The sequence below is a fragment of the Talpa occidentalis genome, unplaced genomic scaffold (assembly GCF_014898055.3).
Source record: "Talpa occidentalis isolate TD23 unplaced genomic scaffold, MPIMG_talOcc4v2.1 talOcc4.10, whole genome shotgun sequence".
Taxonomy (NCBI): domain Eukaryota; kingdom Metazoa; phylum Chordata; class Mammalia; order Eulipotyphla; family Talpidae; genus Talpa; species Talpa occidentalis.
In genome coordinates, this window is record NW_023600993.1 from 26,697,701 (window position 1) to 26,720,349 (window position 22,649).

At 43.7% G+C, this 22,649-nt stretch overlaps 1 protein-coding gene across 6 annotated transcripts in view; it reads right to left on the bottom strand.

Annotated features, from left to right (window-relative positions):
- Positions 1–22,649, bottom strand: part of TRANK1 (tetratricopeptide repeat and ankyrin repeat containing 1) — a 95,410-nt gene that overhangs the window by 44,278 nt on the left and 28,483 nt on the right. For all 6 annotated transcript variants that reach the window (XM_037526223.2, XM_037526197.2, XM_037526181.2 and 3 more), the window contains exons 8-9: positions 21,668–21,799; positions 16,855–17,025 (exon numbers count right to left, since the gene is read on the bottom strand). In XM_037526223.2, the coding sequence (XP_037382120.1) occupies positions 16,855–17,025; positions 21,668–21,799 (303 nt within the window). The remainder of the gene's footprint in view (positions 1–16,854; positions 17,026–21,667; positions 21,800–22,649) is intronic.

Consider the following 22,649-nt stretch of genomic DNA (forward strand, 5'->3'; position numbering starts at 1 on the left):
AGGTGCTTCTTTTCACCAACTCTCTCACTCCACAGCACAGCAGCTCCCTGCCTGCCTGTGACCTGTACAGTGCTGGGCTTCTCTTCACTGACTTCCCTTAGCAGAGCCAGCTGTCCTCAAAGCCGCCCACCTGCAACCATGCAGGCCTCTCTTTCAGCAAACGTGTCCCTTTCCGGGCAGCACTTCCTGCTCATTTGTGTCTACGCAAGTGTCTTTTACTCTTCTGTCCCTTTTCTTTTCTTTTTTTTAAACCATGCAGTTGCTTTATTTTATTTTTTTTTTAAGATTTATTTATTTATTTATACAAGCGCTGGGTACAGTCAGAAGCACAGGAGGGTGAGAGAATTCACCAGAGCCAGAGCAGGGAACAGAACAGGCAGACGACGAAATACACTGCCGAGGGGAGCAGCGGGCGCGGCAGGAGAGGTCTGCGCGCCATGTGGGACCCTTGCCGGTGGCCGGGGATCAAACTGGCGCTGCAGAGGCTGTGGACAGCTTCGCAGCCAGCGCTCAAGCCCTGAGCCACTAGGCGAGGCCCTTCTGTCCCTTTTCTAACAAACCTGTTCTGAGCCTTTGTTTTCACACCCAATGGGAAGGGCCTGGCCCACAGCTTCAGCGCTGTCAAGTTGTGAAGAGATGAAGGAGTTTCCTACTTTCATGCTCTTTTTTCTTTATATGTTTTATTCATTTACATTTTTAATTGAGGTAATATTGGGATAACCCCATCAGGTATTGAAGAGAGCACACACAGGCCCCTCATAAACACCTCCCCCACACCCAAACACACACACACAACTAGGCACCAGGGAACCTGAGATAAGCAAAATCAGAGATAAAGGTGACAACAGTAAAGAGTTCCAACAGACCTGCCCCCAGCGTAAACAACTCCAGCAGACCCCCTCCGGCAGAAGAGACCCCCCCACACACACCCAAAATTCTAGCAGTGGCCAAACCCTATAAAGACTGGAGCTCCCATTTTGGGGCGTGATTCTGGCCTGCAGAGTCATCATCTCACAAATTTTTAATAAAGCCCACGTTTGTTGGATACTCTTGGCCTCCTTTCTTTTCCAACATTCTGGTGCCGAAATCCAGGACTGGCCTCCATCTCTTTCCTAACAGGAATCACGACCATAGTGTGCCCACAACCCACTCACCCATAGTCCACCACCACCCCTGCCCCCCCAACATTGGTGCTTCAGTTCTGTAGTCAGCCAGCAAGGGTTAGTTTTTCAGCTTGTCTTTCTCTGACTCTCAGTTTAGTTACTTTATATTCCACACATTAGTGACACCATCCAGTACTTTTCTTTCTCCTGACTTTTTTACTTCAGAGTTATCCCTTCCAGCTCCATCCCCACGCTGTACATTCCCCAAGTACCTGCCCACCTTCTCACATCCTAGTTCTAATTAAACATGAGACTGCATGGGTTGGGGCTGCTCCTTCCTGCGGCAGCCCCTCTAGGCCTCTCTCCACTTGGACTTTATCTTTCTCTCATCCTGCTCCAATCCCAAAGCTGCCGCCCTAAGAGGCAACATTATTTCAGTGAACAAGACAAACTAATTTTGGAGGGCAGATGGGTTTATAGAGAAATAATATGTTTTGCTTGTTTTCCTTTTCTATACATTATAAATTTTCTTTTAAAAAAGATCATATTGCTTTTGTAAGAAAAAGTATGATGGGCATTCTGTAAGTCAATACCCCATGTGGGCAAACTAAAAGTAGGGCACTGCCTGGTGCTGAAGGATGCAGCTGCCAAATCAGAGCCTGAGTCAGAGGCTGGATCTCTGGGAGAAACTGACACAAAGAGCCAGTTCCAGTGTACTCTGATGTGCTGGAGGGTCCTGCACGGGCAGAGCAAAAAGCAATTGATTCTCTGATGGAGGATTGTAACAGGGTGGTCTCCAGGAAAATGGGAGATTCCAGGTTCCTTGCCCCACCCAAGGAAGGGAGGAGCTGAGGAGGAAGGAGGAGAAGCTGAGAGAAAATAGGGTGAAGGAAGGAAGAAGTGTGGAGAGCAAGAAAGAGACCTGGAGGAGGCACATGGAGCAGAGACATGTGAAGAAGCTGCACTTGCTTCTTGGTCTTGGACTGGCTGAAACAGACATGGGTGAGAGACCGTGGGGAGGTTAACAATGGCAGCTTTTATCTTGATTTTGATTTTGCTCTTTTCTTTCCAGACTCGTCTGGCTCCTTCTGCCCCTTTCCTATGGTTTCCTGCCAAAGGTGCCTTAGACTTGTGCCAGGCTTTCGTGCCTCAGTGGCCCTGCTCTGGGCCAATCCTGTTTGGCTGGGCATTTACCCACAAGGGGATGGGTAACTTTGGGTGCTTGATTTGGAAACTATATTCTTTGTCTTCTCTTTATTGCACCCTAATTGTATTAAAGTTCCTTTCCATTCAAGGTCTTACGCACTAGAGTATGCATTGTCTTGATGGGAGGATGGCAGAACCTATTTAGAAGGGGCAGGTTTTGGGAGTTCTGGGGTGCCCCTCCCCCTGCCTGTAACAAGACCAGAGAAAAAGGCTTCAGAGTCATAGATTTATTCTTACTCTAAAGGGCCACACAGGGATGAATCAAACAAAGATCACAAACAACCTGAGAAAAAGCTGAGCAACGGCTCGAGAGGGGGACGTGCTGCCATCTGGCGGTGGCCGTGAGGGATAGTAGAGACAGTGACAATCCCGCCCAAGAGTAAATGCTTCCGCTCAAAGTGGTCTCTGGCACCCCTGGCAACTGGTGAGAACTGCAGAACTATCACAAACCTGCTAAATCAAGGCACATTTCAGTGCACTCCCAAAGGACTCGTGTGCACGTTAATGTCAGGGAAACTCTGGTTTAGAGAACAGCAAAACTCTTTAGCAAGGTCCTTTATTTCCCAGACTTCATTTCTCACTAAGATGTAAAAGCTACCCTAATGAAATAGACTATCACCACTAAAATCATCAAAATGGGGCACAGTGAACCCCAGGAAGAGCCAAGGGGTAAGCATCTTTTGACCTAGCCTGTAAATTGGAATTTTCATTCATCTGGGCACTAAAATCCAAGCCCACGGATGTAAAAAAACAAAAGTCATCAAGACAGATCAAGAATAAGGACACCAAGCTCTTAGCAGCAGTTACTCCCCAAACAATGTTCCCATCTGACCCATTAAAATGTGAGGATATACTGAGGTCCATAAAAATCTCCATTTTTCTGAATGGAGGTCAACCTTCATGCCCATGACCTTGTGCCCTCTCTTTGCTTCTCCCTCCAACTGTCTTCTCAACCACTACTCTGGATGAGAAGATTGTTCTGGAGCTACAGTCGAAAAAGAAACACACTGTTCACAGTAGTGGACAATAACTTAATTACATAAAATTAAAATTAAAATTAATTATATAAAATCTTTAAATTTCAGTTCTTCAGATACATGAGCAACAGGCATCTCAAGTGCTCAATAGCCACATGTACCTAGAGGCTACCCCACCAGAAAAAAATAAATAGAGAACATTTCTATCATTGCAGAAAAATTGTACTGCACAGTACTGGTCTTATAAGAATCCCCATCCCCAATTCATGTTTTAAAGTTTGTGTAACTATCAAAATCTTAGAGGAAAAAAATATGCATACAACTCTCTACAGCCATATGGAAGTGCAAAGGAACAGTAGTATGTAGTACATGACTCGCACAGACTCGCACCTGAAGGGTTCCACGGCTAGGAGTACTTTGAGAAGTTCTTTATATAAAGACTCCAACCTGGGCCTCCCAGGTGGCGCAGCGGTTGAGCGCTGGGTTGCGAAGCTGCCCGCAGCCTCTGCAGCGTCGGTTCAATCCCCAGCTGCTCCCCGGCCAACGGTGGAGGGTTCCACATGGCGTGCAGACCTCTCCTGCCGCCCGCTGCTCTCCTCAGCAGTGTACTTTGGTCCTTCTGCCTGCTCTGCTCCCTGCTCTGGCGCTGGTGAATTCTCTCACCCTCCCGCGCTTCTGACTGTACCCAGTGCTTGTATAAATAAATAAATAAACCTTTAAAAATAAATAAATAAATAAATAAATAAAAATAAAGACTCCAACCTGGGGGCCTCCTTGGTGGCCTAGGGGTTAAGTCTCAGCAATGTCACCACACTGGTCTCAGTTCAATCCCCAACCAGGGAGGTGACCCACATACGGCGCAGCAGACCTCTCCTGTCTCGCCCACTGCTCCCCTCAGCAGTGTATTTTCTGTCAATCTGACTGTTCTGCTCCCCACTCTGTCTCTGGTGAAGCTTCTCTGATGCCCCATACCTCTGGCCTACACCCCAGTTCTTCTATGCATAAATTAATTAAAAAAAAAAAGACTCCAACTTATTAGTCCTTCCTGATAACTGTCATCTTCCTCTTTTTCAATTTGTATCCATTTCTTTTGTTTTTTTTGGATTCAGTGTTTCCTAACAGTCTATCAATATTCCTTTAGCATGACAAGGAAATCTCATGGTCAGTGGTCTGGAAAACCTGAAAATAAATATCCAAGAAGTTTCCCACTGAGTGTCGTGGGCGTTCAGCTTAGCTGCATCCATTGCCATCACAAACTACCCCGAGAGCCAAGTGGCAGGCCTGGAACAGGTGTATCCTTCTAGCACACACTTTTCTGCCGAGTGAGTACAGTCGAATTCTAGTAAATAGAAAGGGGAGAAGCTGTAATTCTACTGAGTCTCTTTCTTCGGCTCCAAACCTGGATCATGGATTTAGTTAGTGAAGGAGGAGAAAGATGGGAGAGTAAGACCCTCTCTCTGGGGCCTCCCCGGTGGTACAGCGGTTGAGTGCTAGGTTGCAAAGCTGCCCGCGGCCTCTGCAGTGCCGGTTTGATCCCCGGCTGCCGGGAGAGGGTCCTACGGTTTGATCCCCGGCTGCCGGGCGAGGGTCCTACATGGCGCGACAGACCTCTCCTGCAGCCCGCTGCTCCCCTCAGCAGTGTGTTTTGTCAGTTTGCTCTCCCCTCTGGCTCTGGTGAATTCTCTCACCCTCCCATGCTTCTGACTGTACCCAGTGCGTGTATAAATAAATAAATAAATCTTAAAAAAAAAAAAAAAAAAAGACCCTCTCTCTGCAGATAAGGTGATTTTAGGATTAGAACATATTCCACAATTCCATTATGCAAGGAAACAGAAAAGAAATGAAAACTTTAAAACTAATCAAAAACCTAGAAGAAATGATAGATCCTTAGTATTATATGATTTCCCAAGAGAATCAGGAAGAAATAGAAAATTTAAACAGACCGATCACTATTAAGGAAACTGAAACATAATTCAAAAAGCTCCCCAAAACAATCATTAAAATGAAGAAACAGCATACTAAATGGGAGAAGATATTTGCAAATCATATACCACATATTTACATAAATATAACATATGACATACATATTATAAAAAGAATTCATACAACTAAACATCAACCAAAAACAACCTAATTAAAAAATGGGCAGAAGATCTGAACAGACATTCCTCCAAAGAAGACATACAGATGCCCCACAGGCACATGGAAAAATATTCAGCAGCGCTTACTACCAGGGAAATGTAAATCAAAACAACAGTGAGATATCATCTCATACCTGTAAGAATGACCATTATTAAAAATAAAAGATACAAGTGTTGGTGAGGATGCTGAGAAAAGAGAACGCTCATACACTGTCGGTAGAAATATTTTCATGGTGCAGGCATGGAAAACAGGATGGCAATTGCTAAAAAATTAAGAATGGAAAGACCATATGATTCAGCTCTCCTGCTTCTATATAGATATATATGTAAGGAATACAAAAACACTAATTTTAAGAGATTTTATGTTCATTGCAGTACTATTCAGGATAACCACAACTGGTAACAACCTAAATGCCCATCAGTGACTGTGTGTATATAAAGATACATGGTATAGACACAATAGAATACTATTCAACTATAAAAAAACGCTGCCATGTGCAACAACACAAATGGACCCAGAGGTACTGTGCTAAGTGAAATAGGTCAGACGGAGAGAGATCACCACAGGACTTCATTCGTGTGTTAGATACAGAGACAAAATAAATGAATAAATAAAACAAAACAAAAACTCTTAGACTACAAGAACAAAATGGTGGTTACAATAGGGGAAGATGGAAGGAGGGGGGTAAATCAGTTAAAAGGGGGCAACTGTATTATGATAGATGGGCATTTAGCCTTTTAATGGTGATCATAATGTAGTATATACAGACATTGATTTATAAGATGATACACTTTACACCTATATAATGCTATATATACCAATGTTCCCTCAATTAAAAAAATAGCAGAAATAAACCTAATCAAGATGAATGCCATGCTAAAGTTTATAAGACTAAATACTAAGATACATATAGGTATATACAATATTCTAAGAATTAAAATTAGAATTAATAAATAATAAATTTGCAAACAATTCAGCCATTTTTATACCATTAACTGGTCCTTTTCTGTTGTTATTTTAAAACCTGGACATTCATTGGTAAAGGAATAGGTTTGGTTAGTTTTAATTTCTCAACCAGTAGTAACCATTCTGAAATGGGATTACAATTATAAGCTCACAGGAAACATTTCACAATGGTTTATTTATTTATTTTTTTTGAACCTGTACTATTTTATTTTTTTTTTATTAAATAATAAATTTCATTGTTATATTCCCCATACAATTGCAACCCCCCCATTTTGACCCCAATCCCTCCCCTCCCGCCCCTGCCCCCCTAAAAGTGTCTCTGGTTCATAGTTTTTTGTTGATTTTGATTTTCACTTTCTTATAGTTATTCATTTTCCTGGTCCCTTATTTAAGTTTTCTAGATTCCTGCTATGAGTGAGACCATCCGGTATTTTTCTTTTTCTTTTTGGCTTATTTCGCTGAGCATGATCCCTTCCAGCGCCATCCATGTTGCTGCAAATTGCATGTGTTTATCTTTTTTGAATGCTGAGTAATATTCCATGGTATATATGTACCACATCTTCTTGATCCAGTCATCTATTTTTGGGCATTTGGGTTGTTTCCAAAGCTTAGCTATTGTAAATAGTGCTGCTATAAACATAGGGGTGCAGGTGTTCTTTGGAATGGATGTTTCTGTGTCCTTTGGGTAAATACCTAGGAGTGGAATTGCTGGATCCTATGGAAGCTCTATGTTTAGTAGGTCCAGAAATCTCCACACAGCTTTCCACAGTGGTTGGACCAGTTTGCACTCCCACCAACAGTGCAGAAGAGTTCCTTTTTCTCCACACCCTCGCCAACACTTGTTGTTGCTAGTTTTTTTAATATGTGCCATTCTCACTGGTGTAAGATGGTATCTCATGGTAGTTTTGATTTGCATTTCCCTGATGACAAGTGATGTTGAACATTTTTTCATATGCCTGTTGGCCATTTGCATTTCCTCTTCAGAGAAGTTTCTTTTTAGCTCTTCTGCCCATTTTTTGACTGGATTATTTTCTTTGTTGTTGTTGAGTCTCATCAGCTCTTTGCAGATTTTTGTGATCAGTCCTTTATCATTAGTGTTGGGTGCAAAAATGTTCTCCCAGTTGGTGGGGTTTCTCTTTGTTTTTGTTATTGTCTCTTTTGCTGTGCAGAAGCTCTTTAATTTGATGTAGTCCCAGCTGTTTATCTTCGCCTTCACTATCACTGCTTTGGGTGATGTGTCTGTAAAGATGTCTTTGATGTGCAAATCACGTAGTGTTTCGCCTATATTTCCTTCTATATATTTTATGGTTTCAGGTCTTATGTCTAGTTCTTTAATCCATTTTGAGTTGATTTTTGTGTATGGTGTGAGGTAGTGGTCAAGCTTCATTCTTTTGCATGTAGCGACCCAGTTTTCCCAGCACCATTTATTGAACAAACTTTCTTTGCTCCAATGCATAGTCTTTGCTCCTTTGTCAAAGATTAGTTGACCATAAATCTGTGGGTTTATTTCTGGATTTTCTATTCGATTCCATTGGTCTGTATGTCTGTTCTTGTTCCAATACCATGCAGTTTTGATGATTATGGCTTTGTAGTATAGTTTGAAGTCTGGGAGTGTGATGCCTCCATTCCCTTCTTTTTTTTTCAGGAGAGCTTTGGCTATTCGGGGTTTTTTGTGATTCCATATGAATTTCATCAATAATTGTTCTATTTCTTTGAAGAATGACATTGAAATTTTGATTGGAATAGCATTGAATCTGTATATTGCTTTTGGAAGGATGGCCATTTTAATAATGTTTATTCTTCCAATCCATGAGCAGGGGATATCTCTCCATTTCTTTGTGTCTTCTTCTATTTCTTTTAACAGTGTTTTATAGTTTTCTTTGTATAGGTCCTTTACCTCTTTTGTTAGGTTTATTCCCAAATATTTGATTTTTTTTGTTTCAATAACGAAAGGGATGGTTTTTTTGATTTCTTCTTCTTCAGATTTATTGTTTGTGTATAGGAAGGCTACTGACTTTTGCGTGTTGATTTTGTATCCTGCCACTTTACTGAACTGATTGATGAGTTGAATTAGTTTTTCTGTGGAGTTTTTGGGGTTCTCTATGTATTTTATCATATCGTCTGCAAATAGTGATAGTTTGACTTCTTCTTTTCCTATTTGGATTCCTTGGATGTCTTTATCTTGTCTTATTGCCCTGGCTAGGACTTCCAGTATTATATTGAAAAGCAGTGGTGAGAGTGGACATCCTTGTCTTGTTCCAGATCTTAATGGAATTGCTTTCAGCTTTTCACCATTGAGAATGATACTGGCTGTTGGCTTGTCATAGATGGCCTTTATGATGTTAAGGTATGTTCCTTGTATCCCAAGAATTTCAAGGGCTTTTATCATGAATGGGTGTTGCACTTTGTCGAAAGCTTTCTCAGCATCTATTGATATTATCATATGGTTTTTATATTTCTTTTTGTTGATGTGTTGGATAACGTTGATTGATTTTCGGATGTTAAACCATCCTTGTGTCCCTGGAATGAATCCTACTTGGTCGTGGTGAATTATCTTATGGATACATTGTTGGATTCTGATGGCTAAAATTTTATTGAGGATTTTTGCATCAGTGTTCATTAGGGAGATTGGCCTGTAATTTTCCTTTTTTGTGTTGTCCTTGTTCGGTTTTGGTATTAGTGTAATGTTGGCTTCATAGAACGTGTTTGGTATTGTCCCTTCCTTCTCAATTTTTTGGAAGAGTTTGTGAAGGATAGGCACTAATTCGTCTCTGAATGTTTGGTAGAATTCATTTGTAAATCCATCAGGTCCTGGGCTTTTGTTTTTGGGGAGGTTTTTGATTACCATTTCAATTTCGCTAATTGTAATTGGTCTGTTTAGGTGTTCTATTTCTTCTTTATCTAGCTTTGGGTGATTGTAGAGTTGTAGGAATTTGTCCATCTCCTCTAGATTGTTAAACTTGTTTCCATATAACTGTTCATAGTAGTTACTGATTATTCTTTTGATTTCTGCTGTGTCCGTTGTGATTTCTCCTCTTTCATTGATGATCCTGTTTATTTGTGCTTTCTCCCTTTTTTCCTTTGTGAGCCTGGCTAGGGGTTTGTCTATTTTATTGATTTTTTCAAAGAACCAGCTCTTGGTTTCATTGATCTTTTGGATTGTTTTTTTAGTTTCAATTTCATTTATTTCTGCTTTGGTTTTTATTATTTCTTTTCTTCTACTGATTTTGGGGTTTTTTTGTTGTTCTTTTTCTAGATCTTTGAGCTTCGAGATTAGGTTGTTTCTTTGAGTTCTTTCTTGTTTCTTGATGTGAGCTTCTATTGCTATATATTTTCCTCTTATTACTGCTTTTGCTGCATCCCATACATTTAGGATATTGGTGTCCTCCTTGTCGTTCAATTCAAAAAATTTTTTAATTTCTTCTTTCATCTCCTCATTAGTCCAGTGGTCTTCCAGTAGTGTGGTTTTTAATCTCCATGAGGTAGGAAAGTTCCTTGCCTTCTTTTTATGGTTTATTTCTAGTTTGATGCCTTCATGGTCAGAAAAGATGGTTGATATGATTTCAATCTTGGTGTATCTGTTGATGTTTGTCTTGTGCCCCAGTATGTGATCGATCCTGGAGAATGATCCGTGTGCGCTTGAGAAAAATGTGTACTCCGTTTTTTTGGGGTTTAGTGTTCTATAGATGTCTGTTAAGCCCAATTGCTCTAGGTCCTTATTTAGAGCTTTGGTTTCTTTACTTATTTTTTGTCTTGTTGATCTATCCATTGTTGATAGTGGTGTGTTGAAGTCTCCCACTACGTATGTTTTTTCTCTGATGTCTGTTTTCAGAGAGGACAACAGTTGTCTGATATATTTTGGTGCTCCTTCGTTTGGTGAGTATATGTTAATGAGTGTTATTTCTTCTTGAAGTATTGTCCCCTTGATCATAATGTAGTGACCATTGGGGTCTCTTTTTATCTTTTTGAGTTGGAAATCTGTTTTATCTGATATAAGTACAGCTGTTCCTGCTTTATTTTTTGGTCCATTTGCTTGTAGGATTGTTTTCCATCCTTTAACTTTGAGCCTATTTTTATCTTTTGTAGCTAAATGTGTTTCCTGGAGACAGCAAAAGGTTGGGTTTTGTTTCTTAATCCAGGCTGCAACTAGCCTCTGCAGCACAAGTTCGATCCCCGGCCGGCCAGGAAGAAACCCATATGACGCAGCAGACCTCTCCTGTCTCGCCCGCTGCTCCCCTCAGCAGTGTACTTCCGTCAGTCTGCCTGTTCTGTTCCCCGCTCTGTCTCTGGTGAATCCTCTCACCCCCCACATCTCTGGCCTATACCCCAGCTCTTGTATGCATAAATAATAAATCTTTAAAAAAAAAAAAAAAAAATCCAGGCTGCAATTCTGTGTCTTTTTATTGAAGAGTTTAGTCCATTTACATTTAGAGTTAATATTGATATGTTAACATCTGTATTTGCCATTGTGTTTGTCTTTCCTTTGATTTTATTTATTTATTCTTTTAATAACTTTTTTTTTTTTTTGGCCTTCTTTCATTGTTATTCGTCCCTCTGAGGTTCTGGCTTTAGGACTCCTTGTAGTATTTTTTGGAGTGGGGGTTTAGTTGCAATGAAATTCCGGAGTTTCTGTTTGTCTGGGAAAGTCCATATTCTTTCTTCAAAGAGGAAGGAGAGCTTTGCGGGATAGAGTATTCTTGGTTGGCATCTGTTTTCTTGGAGTCTGTTGACTATGTCCTTCCACTCTCTCCTTGCCCGTAGTGTTTCTTCGGAGAAGTCTGATGTCAGCCTGATTGGCTTTCCTTTGAATGTTATCTGTTTCTTCCCTCTTGCCAGCTTCATTATTTTTTCCTTGTCCTGGATTCTTGGGAGCTTTACTATTATGTGTCTTGCTGTATTTTTCCTTTCATCGTGGAAGTTTGGTGTTCTTCTTGCTTCTTGTATATCAATTTTCAGCTCCTCCTTCACATTTGGGAAGTTCTCTTCAATTATCTCTTTGAATATTTTCTCTGTTCCTACTTCTCTCTCCTCTCCTTCTGGTATTCCTATAACTCTTATATTTCCTTTCCTCATGGAGTCAGATAGTTCCCGAAGTCTTTCTTCATTCTTTTTCCTTCGTACTTCTCTTTCCTTTTCTGTTTTGGTTCTTTTTATTTCTGTGTCTTCAAGAGCACTTATTCGTTCTTCCATTTCATCAATTTTGCTTTCATTGCTTTTCCCAGAATTCTTTAGTTCTTCCATTAATTCTTTGATCTCCTGCATTTCTTTTACTTCCCTCTTTAGGGACTCAATTTCATTCTTCTGATCGTTGATTATTTTTCCCTTATCATTGTTTTCCTTTATGACTTCTGTCAGTTTTTAATCACGGCAATTTTAAATTCTCTTTCTGGAAGGCTCAGAAGTTCTTCCAAGTTACTGTCGTTGCAATCTGGGGGCTGGTTTTCTTTTTGTGGTGTGCTTTTTCTCTGGAGAGTTGCTAGGTTGCGTGTGGTTCTCCTCCTCCCTACTGTCTGTTTTCTAATTTGCCGTATGCGTTGGGACACTGTGTAGTTGGGACTGGCCGGCATCTTGGGTGGGCTTCTCTGCTCCCCTCTGGTTCCTCCAGGAGTCATCTGTCAGTTTCAAGCAGTCTTTACTGGAGAAAGGTCCCTGTTCTAAAATGCCGATGTGGGGACACACTCCCCTGTGCGCCTGGTCCGCCCCGGCGGTGGGTTCCTGCTCCCCCTCTGGGCTTGGACTGCAGGCCAGAGGGGGTCTGGCGTGGGCGAACTTCCCCCGCTCACCTCTGGCTCCTGAGGAAGCCTTCTGCAGGTAGTCTTTACTGAAGAAATGTCCCTATTCTATAATGGTGATGTGGGATACACTCCCTGTGCGTCCGGTCTCAGGCACACTCTTCTGCGCGCTTGGTCTGCCCCGGCTGTGGGTGCTCGCTCTCCCTGTGGGCTCAGACTACTTGTTTGGAAGGGGCCCGGCGTGGGCTCACTCCCCAGCTGGCCACTAGCTCCTTCAGGAGCCTGTGCTGGCTTCAAGTCGCTAGGTGGCGCCAGAGATCTCTCCTAGAGCCCTTGGGGAGCTGATTTTCCACCCCGTGGGACAGGGAGCAGAGCGGGGATGGTAGGGTACACCTCAACGACTTTGGGGTGCTGTGTCTGCCTTGTGCCCCACCGTCGTGGGGAACCCACGCCCCTAATTTCGTGCCCCGGGTCTCAGTTCCAAAGCCCTCAGTTCCAGGACGCGGGCTGTAGCCCAGATCAGTGGCACGGGAATGGCGCCTTTTGAATCCCGCTCCCGTGCCTGGGCACCTGGTTCTTGCTCACTCAGGGAGGGCCTCCGCGCGTCTCCCCGGGCGGCCGGGGCTGTGTGCTGGTGCTGGCCTCCTCCTGGGCGGGGTCTCTCTTCAATGGCGCCCGGAGCTCACCTCCGCGGCGGATCCTGCAGGGTTCTCCACAGCTCCCGTTCACGGGGTGTGGTGGCTGAAATAGTTCCTTTCCACTCACAGTCCCGCTTGCTGCGTCGTTTGTTCTTGTGGGTCGTTTTAGTTTGTTGTTTTCTCTGCCGGTCGGAGAGTGCCACCTCTGTGGGCGGGGGAGGGGAGCAGGGTTCTGCGCTTCCCTCCCTTCTAGTCCTCTTTTATGGCAACTTTCTTCTTCGGGCAGTTTGCTGGCGTCACCCGTTTATCTTCCGTGTCCCAGTTCTCACTGGGACCTGCCGCTTTTCCTCCCTATTAACTTTTTTTTTAATGGGAGATCTTACTCGCAGCGTCTCCTCGCCGCCATGTTGCTCCGCCCCCCCACAATGGTTTATTAATTACACTCTACTACAGGATAAATCACAACTCCTTAAAATAGAAAACAAAAACTAAAACAAAATGAAAGACACCCATGGAAAAACAGAGAACTTTGGGGCTCCCTGGTGGCGCAAGGGGTTAAGCAACGCACTATGAAGCAATCTGCAGCCTCTGCAGCACGAGTTTGATGCCCAGCCAGCCAGGGAGCTACCCACATGGCGAGGCAGACCTCTCCTGCCTCACCTGCTGCTCCCCTTAGCAGTGTGTTTCAGTCAGTCTACCTGTTCTGTTCCCTACTCTGTCTTTTGTGAATCCTCTCACCCTCCACACCTCTGGCCTGTACCCCAGCTCTTGTATGCATAAATAAATAAATCTTTAAAAAAAAAAACAAAACAAAACAGAGAACTCTGCAAATAACAGAAACTATTTTAAATAAATAATTAAAACATAGATGGAGCAATGGGTGGGGATTTAAGTGAAAAGCAGCTTCAATGTCCTTCATGTAGAGCTTTCCTAACCCTGGAAACCTTTCCCCACCCTATCCAGACTATCTCCCACCTGCACCCCAACACACAGACCACACTAGTCCCCTTCAACTTGTCACCTCCCATTCCTGGGAGGGAGAGTTTCTAGGGGAACACATACAAATCACCTCAGTAAATACTTACTAACCACCTCCTACGTATTAGTTAATCTGGTCTTTCATGCAAAAATACAAACCACCAAGAAGATAACTAGGAAAAAGCAATAGCAGAAAAGACAAGGAAGAAAATGAATCAATTAACTCCAAAAGAAACAAATAATTCAGAGATGAGAGGAAGATGTCCTTTGAAGAAAAATTCTTAAATGCCATTCAAGAAGAAGTGTCAGATACAGAACCAGGGTAACTGGCCACAGATAAGAAACAGTCAGAAAACAAGAAAAAGTACTTAGAAATTAAAACTAATTTTCCAAATTAAAAAATGCAATAGGCAATTTATAAAGGAAAAACTAAAGCCCAAGTTAAGAGCTGGGAAGTAGAGAGGCATGGAAAAGATTCAGGAAACTCATCCATCCACTGGTAGTAGCAGAAGGAGAAAAGAGATGTTGGAAGGAGCAAAATAAGAGAGATAATTTCCCTGAGCTAAAAATGTCAGATTGAAAGGGGCAAGAAGAATGAAGCAGGACCCACACCTAGACACATCCCAGGGAAAATCCTTGAAGGGCAAATAAACGAGACAGCCATCCGATTTCTAAACAGTAGCAAATGGGGGTGGAATACAAGGAAACAAGTTCTTCAGTGTTGTGAGGAGCAAGGGTTACAGCACGTTCCATAAAGTACAATACCATGGATCTTAGAAACACCAGAAGAGGTTGCGTTAAACTATGACGAGTCCCTGAGTGTAAAACACATCCCAGTTTCAAAGGTGTTAAAATGTGGGGGAAAGTGAAACTTAGAATTGATGAAATATAACACCTACGTTCAGACAAATTGTCAATCAGTTTGAGGATAAAATAAAGCCATTTCCAAAAACTCCATAAATCCATGTCTCTAAAAAACTCCCTTGAGTAGGTGCTCAAGGAGAGCAAGAGAAAAATCTAAACAGACAAGATGAGCCACAAGAGTTACACATGAGTGCAAGAACAAAGGAGGCACATATATTACGTGTGTGTATGTACATGTATGTGTACACATAATCAGGTGTGCATATATACACAGACCTGCAATATGAATATGCTTCATTAAACTGGGATGATTCAAAGTATTTCATTTGATAATCCATTTCTCTGGCTCCAGCTATACTACTACTTGCAGAAACAATGATTTATTCAGGGCCTGCCTGGTGGCTCAGGGGTTAAAGACAGCTCTATCAAGCTATCGCTAGCCACTGCAGCAAAAGTTTGATTCTCTGGGCAGCCAGGGATCAACCCACTTGGCATAGCAGACCTCGCCTGTCTTGCCCGCTGCTCCCCCCAGCAGTGTGTTTCAGTAAATCTGCCTGTTCTACTCCCCACTCTGTCTCTGGTGAATCCTCTCACCCCCCCACACCTCTGGTCTACACCCTAGTTCTTGTATGCCAAAATAAATAAATCCTTTTTTAAAAAAAGAATGATTTATTCATGATACACCATGTCACCACCTGTTACTGGTTGTCAATTTTTAGAATCAATCCATAGAGGAAGCAGGGAAAATTCAAAGAACAGAATGTAAATGACACAAGTAAAATTACGAGACAAAATTCAACAAGTGGGACTGATTGACGTGGGCCACACTACCCATGCTGTCTAATGACATGGTCCACGCAATGGGGGAGACTCCCAAGAAGAGGGGAATTTCTACACTCCCCAGAAGAGGTGAACACAGGCGTTTCCACAGCAATGCCTACTAAAATTCTTGTTTGTCTTTGGTTAATACAAAAATAAGTTAGTTATAAATTGGCTTGTGAAAACCTAATTCAGATTAAGGCGTCAATTGGCCTGTTGTTCTTACGCATGAATTATCACAAAAGAAAGAAAAATTGCTAAAGGTATAGTTAGGAAAGATGTGTTTTGGCTCTGAGAACTATGGAGAACAAGCTGTCCTGAACCAACTGTGCTTGGAAAGCATGGCCTACTGGGGTTGGGGCGGGTGAGGAAGAAACGGGACATATTTGTGGGAGCAGTACATTTCATGGTATATGCAAAAGGTCAATAGTTCGCAGGTGGTATGGAGGTTAGGTATTTCTGGTTAAGAGTTAGATTTCTGTAGAAATAAAATAGATTTGATGAGCTACTTTAGGTTGCTTTGAAGTAAATGATAGATTAGCTAGATTATTTGTGTGTTAGGGAAATGGGTTGATTAAGCAACAAAATATAGGGTAAGACATTAACGCCCATTCCGGTATAAGGGAGTTTGAAAGAATGATTAATTGTTACCAGATATTGTGCTGTCTTAGGTGACTGATCATGCTGGGAAAATGAGATGTACCAAGAAAACTGATTGTTCCTGATGTTTTTCTTAAGATGATCAAAGAGGTGCCCTTTTTGGTATGAGGCCAAGAGGGTCTCCACATGCCCATGAGAAAATATGTAATGATTGCCTTTGTTTTGCTTTATTGCTTATGTTGATGTAATCTTACTGCCTGCTTTGCTGTATAAAGAAAGACCCACTGAGGCCCTCAGCAGGAGATACTTGCACTAGACAGAGTATCTGTATCTGCCTCAATAGCTGTTTCGCCGACGCTGTCCATCCTTTCAGGAACCCCTGACACTTGACTAGCTGGAGCTGGCTTCCGGCAACTGATTTGTTGTACCTCATTTTACAATTATCAGGTAATAGATGCTTTTCCCAAATTGATAAACCAAGAAATCGAGACAGAAGTGCATTTTAAATTGTTGGCTGTGATTGTTGCTGAGGATTAGGCGTAATTTTTAACTCCTATTCTGTCTGAATTTGTTTCTTTTTTATTGTGTGCCTGCATAGGAGAAGAAAAAAATCCTGTCCAAAGGCAGAGCTGGCGAAGTTCCCAGAATATCATAGATACTCTGGTTCTAACTTTCCAATAAAGGAAACAAGTTTTCCAAAGATTGGGGTTGGAGGGGTCCTCACTCTCATCTTCATAGACCAAGAAAAGATAGACTGGTTTGCATCCAACACCACAGAACCAGTTTTATCCCACATCAAAATAAAAAGTTATTTCACCAGAGGCTGTACCTGATACGTCCTTAGAACACGCAGCCAGCTTTTCCAAGTGACTGTTGATTTTGTCAATGGCTCTGAAGTTCTTATTCCTCTTCAGGATGTCCACGACGGACCGGGACTGCCGATCTACCAGGGTGGGGTCTGCCCCGTAGCGCAGGAGCATCTGCACATCCTCTGTTTGTCCTGGGGTGGGCCAGAAGGAGAAGGGGGCCTTGGCATGGTTCCTTCTGTAAGGAGCCGTCCCCATGGGTGCGAAATCCCCCAGTTCCCTGCCCAAGCAGCCCAGGGTAAGGGGAACAAGGTCTCTTTGCCTGTAGGACCTGAACCGCAGACCTTAGGCAGTCCACCCAAGTCCCAAAGCAAGGAGTTCTGTCTAGAGTGGGAAGGACAATAGCTTTTCAGAGCTCAGAAGTGCGCTCCTCTCTCTACCTTTCTCCCCTCTCCTTGGCAACAAGCAGGGAGAGGGGGAATCTGGTTACTAGGCAACAGTTACAGCTGTAAGGATAACAGCAAGCTGTGACTTCAGATTTCTTTATTCCCTGGACAGGAAACAGAATATTCTTCCAGAAAGAAAAAAAAAAAAATCCTATCTGGGGTCAGGAAAAGAAAATGGCAATTGCTTTCACACCAGGGTCTTTTTGTTGTCAATGTTTTCCCCAGGCCCCTGGGTGCCAGCTCCATATGCTGCTTTGGCATAGCTAGTGCCAAGCATCAAGTTTTCAAAATGGAACAGGTGTATCTTGGAGAACAAAGCCTTACTGTGGGCACAGAATTTCGGGAATCAAGGCTTGATCCTATACAGAAAGCTAAAATGCACAGCCCCACCAAGGCAACTGCACTGGGTATGGTCCTGCCGGCCTCTCCACCCCCCACCCCCATCACACCTGCCCATCTCCCATTTCACAAAAATAAGACAAAATTAAAAAGTCATACTTCTTGCCCATTAACAATCTCACTTGGTGGGCAGAATTCTAAGCTAGACCCTGAGAATTCCAAGTCCTGACATAAACACACCTTCTCCCAATTAGTCCATCAAATACTAACTTAGGTGCTGCTGTGTTGAGGCTGTGTAAATGTCATTAAAATCTCAAAGCAGGGCCTCCCTGGTGGTACAGCAGGTTGAGCGCAGCGATGTGAAGCTGTCCACAGCCTCTGCAGCGCCGGTTTGATTCCCTGCCAGCTGGGGAGAATCCCACATGGCGCAGCAGACCTCTCCTGTCTCACCCACTGCTCGCCTCAGCAGTGTTATTTCAGTCAGTCTGCCTGTTCTGCTCCCCACTCTGTCTCTGGTGATGCCTCTCACCCCCCATATCTCTGGCCTGTACCCCAGCTCTTGTATGCATAAATAAATAAATCTTTTAAAAAAAAAAGAACTGGGGTGCAGGCCAGAGGTGTGGGGGGAGGGGTGGGTGTGCGTGTGAGAGGATTCACCAGAGACTAAGTGGGGAACAGAACAGGTAAATTGACCGAGATACACTGCTGAGGGAAGCAGTGGGCGAAACAGGAGAAGTCTACTGTGTATGTGGGTAGCTCCCTGGCTGGGGATCGAAATCGTGCTGCAGTAGCTGCAGATAGCTTCATAGTTGTGCCTTAACCCCTTGTGCCACCAGGGAGGCCCCACATGTCCATAATTTTTAAGTGGATATCAGAAGATATCAAATTGGTGTGTATTTATGTTCTATGATATACAAGTAAAGGAGTGAGATAAGTTTTCCTTTAAAATATCAATGTGGGGGCCTCCCCGGTGGCGCAGCGGTTGAGCGCTGGCTTGCGAAGCTGCCCGCGGCCTCTGCGGCGCCGGTTCGATCCCCGGCTGCTCCCCGGCCACCAGAGGAGGGTCCCACATGGCCCGCAGACCTCTCCTGCCACCCGCTGCTCCCCTCAGCAGTGTACTTCGATCCTTCTGCCTGCTCTGCTCCCCGCTCTGGCTCTGGTGAATTCTCTCACCCTCCCGGCTTCTGACTGTACCCAGTGCATGTATAAACAAAACAAACAGATAAATAAGACATGCCTCTAGAAAATTAAAAAAAATAAATAAAATAAAAAAAAAAAAAAAAAAAAATAAAATATCAATGTGGGCCTCCCCGGTGGCGCAGCGGTTGAGCGTTGGGTTGCGAAGCTGCCCGCAGTCTCTGCAGCGCCGGTTCCATCCCCGGCTGCTCCCTGGCCACCGGAGGAGGGTCCCACATGGCGCGCAGACCTCTCCTGCCGCCTGCTGCTCCCCTCAGCAGTGTCCTTCGGTCCTTCTGCCTGCTCTGATCCCCGCTCTGGCTCTGGTGAATTCTCTCACCCTCCCGCACTTCTGACTGTACCCAGTGCTTGTATAAATAAATAAATAAATAAATAAATAAATAAATATTTAAAAATAAAATAAAATAAAATAAAATATCAATGTGTACATAATTTTAAAAATTACCTTTTCTTAGAAGTATTTAGACTCACAGATAAAAAAAATTTAGTATTGGCAAAGAGGTACACAGGTTTCTTCTCACCTCCCATCCACTAGATTGGAGTTCTTTATTACTTTTACCTCACAGAGCACTAACATTTTTATAGAAGAAATGTGCTTGTCTCCATCCAAAAGAGAAAAAACAAAGCTTGAGAGGTGTGAGAGTTTCCAGAAAAAAGTAGAGAGGGCCTCCCTGGTGGTGCCAAGGATTAAGAAGCAACCTATGAAGCTATCGGCAGCCACTGCAGTGAGTTCAATCCCCAGCCAGGGAGCTATCCACATGGTGCAGCAGACCTCTCCTGTCTTGCCCGCTGCTCCCCTCAGCAGTGGGTCTGCCCATTCTGCTCCCCACTCTGTCTCTGGTGAATCCTCACCACTCGCATCTCTGGCCTATACCCCAGCTCTGGTATACATAAATAAATAAATCTTTTTTTTAAAAAAAAGGAGTGATGTTGGGAGAGACCCCACACAGCCAAGCAGATGGGCCTTAACCTAAGTCTCTAAGGCATGTGAAAACATATGTGTCTTGGAGGAAAACCTCGAGTGACCGGACCTGGTGTTGAGTGCCCGAATGTGACCTGTGTAGAGTCATACTTCAGTATCTTCACAGCCAAAAATGAATTAGGAGAAAAACTCCTCTGCTCTAGCTAGTGGATGATTAGATTGCGTATAGGACCTGACCACCTGGTGTTCAGAAGTCGGGAGCAGGCAGTTATCAGTAGCAAATAGAATAATTAATCACTTAAATTGTCACTGTATGGTATGCTTTGATGTTGTGCTTAATGCACTCCGAAAAGGTATATAATGAGCACTAAGAAAATAAAGATTCACTGCATGCTGGACATGACAGTCCCCCGTGTCTGATTTCCTTCACTGTTGTATCCCAGGTCCAGGACTCACTAGAAGTCCACAAGTGTCACCCGAACAGGGACCTGAAGGGGATACCATCTACTAAAGTGACAAGGTGATGACGGCGTCGGTGAAGTTTACATAAAGTGGTGAGGGGAAACAAGGGGAAAAATACAGCATGGGGCATTCTTCTTCTCATCTTTCTACTTTTGCTTCTTTGTTGAAACATTTATTAGCAGAAAACGGGGCAAAATTCCCACTCTCTCAAATTCTTGATTCTTTATATGTTGTTACTAAATGTAACCTGTGGTTTTCAGAGGACAGGTGGTTAGATATAGAAACTCAAAAATGAGTAAGAGATAATGTGACATGATCTTATAAATGGAGGAAGAAATGCTTCAAGCTTTTCCTGTCAATTATTTGGGGAGGAGGCCAGGTGGTCAGGTCCTATACGTAATCTAATCATCCACTAGCTAGAGCAGAGGAGTTTTTCTCCTAATTCATTTTTGGCTGTGGAGATACTGAGGCATGACTCTACGCAGGTCACATTCTGGGCACTCAACACCAGGTCCGGTCACTCAGGTCTTCCTCCAAGACGCATGTGTTTTCACATGCCTTAGAGACTTAGATTAAGGCCCATCTGGGGCCTCCCCGGTGGCGCAGCGGTTGAGCGCTGGGTTGCGAAGCTGCCCGTGGCCTCTGCGGCGCCAGTTCGATCCCCAGCTGCTCCCCGACCCCCGGAGGAGGGTCCCACATGGCGTGCAGACCTCTCCTGCCACCCGCTGCTCCCCTCAGCAGTGTACTTCGGTCCTTCTGCCTGCTCTGCTCCCTGCTCTGGCTCTGGTGAATTCTCTCACCCTCCTGCACTTCTGACTGTACCCAGTGCTTGTATAAACAAAACAAACGAACAAACAAACAAACAAATAAATAAATAAAACATGCCTCTATAAAAAAAAAAAAAAAAAAAAGGCCCATCTGCTCGTTGCGCAGGGTCTCTCCCAACAGGGGTACCTAAAGAGAGGTGTGTGGCAATGCACAGGCTAGCCCGGTAGGTCTTTGGGAAAAGAACCAGCTTGCCCACGCCTGCCTCACTCTTGCACATGGTCTATCTGGGTCTGGAAGCCAATTCTGGTGTTTGATTTTAAGTGCCATGAAGGCAGAACCCTGTTGTCTGAAGCACAATTCACCTCTGGTGGCACAGGGGGAGCATAAAATATAGCACCTAGTAATTGAACAACTTAGTAGGGTGATGAGGGAGGAGACGAACACAGCCAGCAGCCATGTCCCTGAGCCCATGGAAGCCACTGAAAGCAAAAAGAACACCTGGTGCCCAGATGTTCTTTCTTCTCTCACCTGCCTCCTTCCTGCATCCAACCTATCCCTGCCAACCCTGTTAATGCCAGGCAAAGGTTAGACCTCCTAGTCTGCCACAGGATAAATGGTAAAACACAGTGGTCCACTCTGGGGTTCTCCTGTGGCTGAAATGATCCAGCTAAGCACACACTCCAGGGAGGTGCTGCTACTCACGCTTGGTAAGGTACCCTGGGGAGTGGGCGGCCACCACGTGCAGGACCGTGCAGCCATCCTCATCCTTCTGGTTGATGCGGCCTTTCCACTCAGGTCTATGGTCCATCAGCCACCTGAAAAGTTGGTTTTCCTCTGAAGGGAAATAAAATAAGTTACTGATGTTATTTTCTACATACAGAAAATCAACACAGCAAATCAATCTGTACCACACTAGGGGACCACATGGAGACCCCAACATACCTTACCATGCACCAGGAACAGATGTGGGAGAAAGGAGTAGGTAAACTAAAAGGATGAGCTGTGGAAAGTTATTCATAACAAGGACTCCCTGGTGGCACAGGAGTTGAAGTCTCAGCACTATGAAGCTATCGGCAGCCACTGCAGTATGAGTTTGATCCGGGCCAGGGAGCTACCCACATGGTGCAGCAGACCTCTTCTGACTCGCCGGCTGCTCCCCTTGGCAGTGTGTTTCAGTTGATCTGTTAGTTCTGTTCCCCACTCTGTCTCTGGTGAAGACTCTCACCCCCATGCACCTCTGGCCTGTACTTCAGTTTTTGTATGCATAAATAAATAAATCTTAAAAATGAAAAATAAGTCAATATCTCCAATGCCACCCTACTAACAATAGGACATGTGGTTTAAATTCCTTCCCCAGACTCCTCCTCATTGCTCCAAGAGGAAGGAAAGCCACACACTTCTGCCAAATCTGTGGACACCATTTGCTACTGGGGCTTCGCTCTGAGGAATATATCAGGGACAAACTTTGAAGACTTGATCTTATCAGTGCCAGCCTATAACCACAGGAGCTAAATCAAAGAGCAGATACAACAGGGAATCACAAATTTCATAAGCACAGACATACCTCTCTGAGTTCTAGACTCCCAGTTCCAAACTCCCAATTTGAAACTGGGAGGAGTGGCTTAGGTTGTTTTTAATCAATTTTATTTTTAAATGTTTTATCCACCAATTCCTCTTTAGGAAC